This window comes from Lygodium microphyllum, chromosome 26 (assembly GCF_053477565.2).
Source record: "Lygodium microphyllum isolate KBCC chromosome 26, Lygodium_microphyllum_v1.1.10, whole genome shotgun sequence".
NCBI classification, from domain to species: domain Eukaryota; kingdom Viridiplantae; phylum Streptophyta; class Polypodiopsida; order Schizaeales; family Lygodiaceae; genus Lygodium; species Lygodium microphyllum.
Window position 1 is genome coordinate 41,939,955 of NC_141160.1, and position 7,073 is coordinate 41,947,027.

The following is a 7,073-nucleotide window of genomic DNA, read 5'->3' on the forward strand; positions in this document are numbered from 1 at the left end:
ATTTCATCTATCAATTGAAAACTACTTTCTCTTTCAAGAAGTTGCCGTGGTTTTTAAGAATTCAATTCTCACTTTAAACCTTTACACGAGAGAAAGTGTGCCTTTTAGGTAGTACTTGGTTTTGTCAATATTTTATAAGATTTCGGGTTTTTTCTTTAGTGCAAGTTGATATGCATATGAGAAACTTAATTGCAAGCTCCAACATGCTACATGCAAAAATAACTTTTATTGATGGGTAACACCCACCTTTCACTTGAAGCTATAACATATGAGAGCCACCCAATTGCAAGCTTTGAACCTTTCACCTTGTAACTCACATACACAACCACTTGGGCCTTTAGAACACATTACAAATGCATTATTAAACAAAAAGATAACTTTCCACCTGCCCATCACAAAGATCTCAAGAAACAAATGCAAATTCTTATACTTCTATTGGCAAACATAAGTTACTGTATTCCATCCTACTTATTATGCCTTAAAAACTCAACTCTATGAATATGTTTACAACTATTTGATGCTTATATAGTATGTTGACTTGTAGGATGTTGCTTATTAGGTTGAGGAAACAAAAAGAAAGCACTATAATGGAATGATGTGGACATTGGGTTGACAAAGAGCCCCTTAGAAGAGATGATACATAAAGTATTTGAGGAGATTGAGCCTCCCCTCATGATAATTATTACTTAAGCCTCTTGATAATGGTTATAGTCATTTATTATAGGTGCAATCATTTCTAAAAATGGACCTCATACCTTTAAACTCATTTGATGAAAGTCAAACCTATACATCAAGAATGTAAAGTTCACAAAAAAAACATTTTCAATAATGAAACGATTTATTGAATATTTCATTATCTATATGATTTGTCTATTAGTAGATGCAATGCATGTAACTGACCAATGATGTGGATTTGTAATGATTCACACAAGAAAATTGAAAGAACTTGTTGATGAGAGTCAATGAAGAGAATACAATGTTCATTTGTTTATTCTAGTAGCTGTACTGCACTTGAACTAAATGAGAGCTTTTTGGGGGGATGCTTCACAACCTTCTTAATGAGAGTCAATGAAATTCAATGCTTCCTTTACAGTGAAAATATGATTCTTTGTCTCAGGTGTGTGGCTTCCATGCTGGGGTCCATTTGTATGTAGATCGTCAGGCCATGTTGTCTTCTGGGTGAAATCCCACCTTACTCGTTGTATTATTGTCCTCTCTTTTCTGTTAATATAAATTCTCTGCCTTGATGGGAAAAAAAAAATTATGAGAGAGAGAGAGAGAGAGAGAGAGAGAGAGAGAGAGAGAGAGAGAGAGAGAGAGAGAGAGAGATTTGGGGAGATTCTTCACAACTTAATGAGAGCCAATGAAATTCAATGCTTCCTTCATAGTGGAAATAGGCATAGCACACGTGTGAGTCCATATACTATCTCTACTTGTGTAAGGCATACATGCATGATGCATGTTGTCAAGGGATTTGATAGTTTTTAATCTCTTACTTTCGACTTTGATCTCTCTTACAACACCTACACATGAATTATTAGTAGTGTTGTCACATGTGCAAGTTAACTTGACTTGAGTAGAGAAATGCCCCAAAAATTTATTTTAAATTTGTATACTTACCTTGAGAAACACATGCCTATTGCTTACCTTGAGAAACACAAGCGTGTTGCTTACCTTGAGAGACACCCCCCCCCCCCCCCCCCCCCACAAAAAAAAAATGATTTTTGAAATTTTATATAAGTTTCTAAGGTTATAAATTACCGTATTAGGCTCACACAATTGCCTTGGATGTTACTGATAAACTCTTATGCTCAAATCTCATTAAAAATATAAAATGTAATATCCCACTCCCAAGGAAAAACAAGATGAAATATCCCACTCTCAAAATGTGATGTCGAGATTCCTTCTCCTAAGAAAAAACAAAAGCAAGTACATCTTTTGCATTAGGTGTACCATAATTGGCTACCTTGGAGGGAGAGAGAGAGAGAGAGAGAGAGAGAGAGAGAGAGAGAGAGAGAGATGATTATATTGTAAGAGAGTGGGATTATAAGAGCATTTGCTCATGGTTGAGCAAGAGTTTATACCATAATACATGCATAAAGAGAGAGAGAGAGAGAGATGATTGTATTGTAAGAGAGTGAGATTATAAGAGCATTTGCTCATGGTTGAGCAAGAGTCTTTACCATAATACATGCATGCATCTCCAAATAGTTACGGGATACTATGCCGGGACTTGCGCGTGAAGAGTTTGAGGTCGCACGGGAACCATGGGAAAATCCCCTAAGAGTGTGACACCATCGTTTGCTGAAGAGAATTATGGGTGTAAGAAAGAGATCTTGTTTTTGTCTTCTTTGGGGCAAGAGAATTATGTTTTGTTGTGTGTGTTAGAAAGAGATCTTGCCTTTGTTTCCTTTGGGCAAGGAAACCAAGACGAGAAGCAGCAGCGCTGCAAGCAGCAGAAGGGGATGTGTTTAGGACGGTGGTGGAGCAAGAAAAAGGAGAGCCCTCCCCCTCCCCCTCCCCGTTCCCCCCTTCAGCCCCTGGCAAGGAGCAAGATCGCGCAGCAGCAGCAGGATCAGCCCTCCTCCAGCCATAGCCATAGCCATAGCCATAGCCCCAGCCCCAGCCTCCCCTCCTCCTCCACTGACTTCCCCACCCCCCGCCTCTCCCCCACCAGCAGCTCCAGCTCCCTCCTCAGCCTCCGCGACCTCTTCTCGGAAGTTCCCCTCCTCTATAAGCGCGCAGAGATCGACGCCTCCACCGATAGGTTCGGCGCCTCCCACCGCCTCAGTGGGTCCGTCTGGCGCGGCACACTCCGCCACTCCCCCGTCGCCATCGTCCGCAAACATGCGGCAACGACCAAAGACCTTAAGCGGCTGCTCCGAAGCTTCTCGTCGCTGCACCATAAAAGCGTTGCCAGGCTCCTGGGAGCTTGCAGGGACAGGGATCTCTTGTTCCTTGTGTATGAGCTTGTGGAAGGTCAGAACCTGGCCCTGTGCCTCGACAGTAAGCTTGTGCCCGGTTACACAGTACTTTCGACGTGGAGACTGAGGCTGCAGGTTGCACTGGATATTGCAAAAGGCCTTGAGTACCTCCACGAGCATAGCTCTCTCCGAGCCGTCCATAAGCATCTCTCGAGCCGCACCATCCTGCTCACAAACCAGACCCTACAGGCCAAGATCGCATTCGCAGGAATGGCAGCACTCACAGGAGAAGTGGAGGTGGATTTTCTGAACACAAAGTTTGTTCAAGAAACAGATGAGACACCATCATCAGACACAAAGGGTGGTGCATTGACTAAGAAGAGAAACACTCGTGCAGGCAGCCTTAAGATCGAAGGGCGACAAGGCTATATGTCTCCTGAGTATGTGTCATCAGGTGAGATCACGCTTAAATATGATGTCTTTGCTTTTGGTGTGGTGCTGGTGGAGCTCTTGAAAGGGAAGGATGTTACGACCTTCAGGCAAACTTCTCCAATGGGGAAGCCCTCACCTGTGGATGAACTACGGCAGATGGTACAAGACAGTGATGGTTTAAAGCAAAACCTCCGGCTGTGGATAGATCCTCGGTTGAATGATTCATACCCTGTAGAAGATGCTGCCAAGTTGGCCTTGCTTGCTTGTTCTTGCCTTAACAAGTCTCCTGAGAGAAGGCCCACCATGAGTGAGGTTTCAGGGAAATTGTCCAAGTTTTTGAATTCAGCTGGTTTGTGGGAAAGAGAGAGAAATGCAATGACAGGAACAGTCACACTTGAAGCAAGGTAAGGTTTACAGATACACACACACGGAGGCATATTTGACAGGCATAACCCTACATTCCAAACCTGAGGTTATACTGTTCACCAGTAGCTCTGGAGGCTATGGAAATTCTTTGAGCTTCATTCCAATTTCCCCCATGCCAGATTCTCTAAAATTGCACCAATTACTTGTGAAGTTCAATCACTGTTCAAGTGAACCAGGAATTGCTCAAGCATTGTGTACATAAAAGGCAGAGGTCGGGAAACTGACATGTATGTTATCATTCATTGCTCTATACTTTTGTGCAAAGAGCTGTAGGCTCTCCCAATAATTCGAAACTGTAACCAACATAATAGCTATTTACATTGGTATGATTAGTGTCGGAGTAGATTTCTCAGGGGCAAGTAGCCAGGTACTGCATAGGATCAGCTCAATGAAATGCAGACATGCCTCCCAGGCCTTTCTTGGGTGTAAAATGACTGGCCTGATGGTCATATGTATTGGGTGAAACATGGGTTGGTATTTGCTGTAACATCACAAAGATAGAGAAACATCTATAAACTTTGACACCTCCCAAGTCTGGATGATTGAAAAGAATTGATATTTCTAGCTGTGTTTTGGTACCTTCCACTGATCTTATTACGAAAGTTCTAGATCCTACAGTGATAGTTTTGATCATCAGTGATTTGCTCTTGCATCCACTCAGTGTGGAAATGACAAATGAAAGCTAATTGCAGTAAAGTATTCTTCCTGAATCTACACAGTACACTGTTGGCACATAAATGTGGCAGTTGAGTCTTGAAGGCCTATTTCAGTTAAGAAAGAGCAAGGTCCAAGGAGTTACTGGTGATTCAATCCTACTTGCTGTTACAGTTCTTCCTAGTAACCTCAATATTATAGTTCAAGTTCTTTGACTTAATTCTTTCACCAACTCTGATGTGAGGACATTTTAAAAAGCATGATCTTCATCAGTGAGGTGGGAATACTGAAAAAGGCATGGTTTTGCTGCACTCATGTGATCGTTTTTGTTGTGTGGTCTGGGACTGGTTCAGATCACTGGTTTGTGGTCTGATCCTGCTTTTGCCGTACCAGCTCTATCTTTTGCATTCTTTTGCATGCAGACAGCCAGGGGCTAAGGTATCATAGTGTAACACATGTTCGTTGAAGGCTCAAGTATTAGTTACAAAGTAGATCATGAATGACATTGTCACGTGCCTACCTAACAATTCCTTGGCAGCACATTCTAGTTGTCCATCGGAGAACTATCCTAGACGGCTTCGCCTGGCACTCGCGAGAATGTATAGGGTCTATCGTCTTGGTTTCCCAAAGTTCACCCTGTAACCGAAGGTACTGGCCATTCCTACGAGGATCAATCTATAAGCTCAGGGTCCTAACTTGACAATTGAGGTCTCAATGCATTAACTAGTTCCATCAAAGGTGTCCCACAAGGGCTTCTTGCTCGACTGTAGCGATTGTAGTTACTCTTGGTTCATGGAGTGCAATGTTTTTTTCCAACAATTGGTTAGGATTTAGGGAACCTTAACGAAGTTCTGGCATAGCTGTTGCATCTTTTTTCTAAGATAATTACTGATCAAGGTTTTAAAAGTTGACCCTAGGTAAGTCGATGTCCGGCTCTATCTAATTTTTTTTAATTAGCGTTTCGTTCAATCTCTTGAGAGAAGCTCCCAGCTTACCAAGACTACCCATTCGTAGGACGGATCCTTCAAGGATCTCGTCCACTCATTTTTCACAAATTGTTTTATTTAGTTTTTTAATTATCTATCACATTAAGTTATGATATATAAAGGAAGCTTCGTTAATTAACTCGTTATTATATGTTCCTTTGCGTAATTTTACGTCACCACACAAAGACAAAGAAAAACAGTGTTTTGATAAAATATTTATTTATTATTTTGCAAAGTTATTTACAATGATTTTTTCCTTTTGCCTATGCAGAAGATAAACCTCCGTTCACCGGAAAATCCTTTCTATCTATTCATAAGAAAAGAAATCCTTTAAGATTTTCGACCCTTTACTAGTATCGGTGGCTTTAGGATCCCATCTTAATTCGTGTGAGGGTCAAGCAGTTCCTAGGAGCGATCGAGAGGTTTACGGTTAGAGTCCTCTTGGTACTTCCGCCTCCTCCTGCCTAACGGATTTCTCACCAACCGACCTTTAGTCGTCAAGGTCGGTCCAAAGCTCCTTGTGGAAGTATAAAATAATCCCCCTTGAAGCATGGTTTCGTGTCTAGCCATGGGGAAGATATAGCACGATCTTTTCTCTTATTATCTTGATTATATATTTACAATAAGATCTAATTGTTGCAAGCACAATCGATATTTCTTGTGCAACCATCAATATATGGACAAATAAAAAAGAAATAGTAACAAGTGTTTTTAGCATAGGGACCAGTTTTACCAAAATTTAGGGTTTTTCTTTTAAGGTCCCACCTTATTCTTAGGGTTTCGCTTCCTACTTGTAACTCTTTTTTGGAATCTGTAGTTTATTTCGTGAATCTGAAGTCTATTTTATCCATATGAAAAATTTGATATTTTCACCTTAAAAGAAAATATGGTCATTTATACATATAACAAGCAACTCATGCACTACCTTGTCTTAACCTGTGCTTAACAAGATATCAAATACTTTTTAAGTTTGTTTAGACTTTAGAATTTATATCGATGAATTTTAATGTTCAACAAGTCTTACAGGCTTTCAATATTTAAATGATAGTTTTAGGGTTGTCGAGTATTTCATAGTTGTTTTTACTTCAACATTCTTGATATTTTAGGCAAGGTTTTCTTGCTAACTCATATGTGGGTCAACTCATGATACTGACGCTCTCGCTAATATAATCATTAATATTAACATTACGCGTGTTTTCAATAAGAAAATAATTGTTATTTTATTTTACTCATATTTTATGGTTTAATCGACAATGTCCGATCATCTGTCTACTTTCAACGCTATCTAGAAAGATCAATTTGTATTTAGTTATGTTTTAAGTATAATGTTTTTTTTTGGAAAACTTTATTTTAAGCAATGTAAAAATCATAAGTGTATTTTTTTCATCTTTCATACATTGAATTATATTTTCACACACTTAATATATGCGCATCTTGTATATATTTTTCTATGTAATTTTTTATTGATTTAATGCGTTGATTATTTTATGATATTATCTCAATAATTTTTTTATAAAATTATTATAAAACTCATATGCGTCCATTTATTATTAGCAAAATAAAATACATATAGTCACTTTTAAGAAAAAAATATAAAATATTTCTTTCCTTAACACTGCTTATCTTTTTTTTTGATATTATGATTAGATAC

The 7,073-nt window shown here is 39.4% G+C and overlaps 1 protein-coding gene across 1 annotated transcript; it reads left to right on the forward strand.

The window, feature by feature from the left end:
* Positions 1-2,162: 2,162 nt before the first annotated feature.
* On the forward strand, positions 2,163-4,796 carry LOC148013192 (protein CYTOSOLIC ABA RECEPTOR KINASE 9-like). The gene has a single exon (XM_087668483.1). The coding sequence runs from the start codon at positions 2,268-2,270 to the stop codon at positions 3,762-3,764; it is 1,497 nt and encodes a 498-aa protein (XP_087524609.1). The 5' UTR covers positions 2,163-2,267; the 3' UTR covers positions 3,765-4,796.
* Positions 4,797-7,073: the final 2,277 nt, after the last annotated feature.

Coding starts and splice junctions, on each gene's coding strand:
- LOC148013192 (XM_087668483.1), top strand. CDS start 2,268: ATGGGAAAATCCCCTAAGAGTGTGACACCATCGTTTGCTGAAGAGAAT.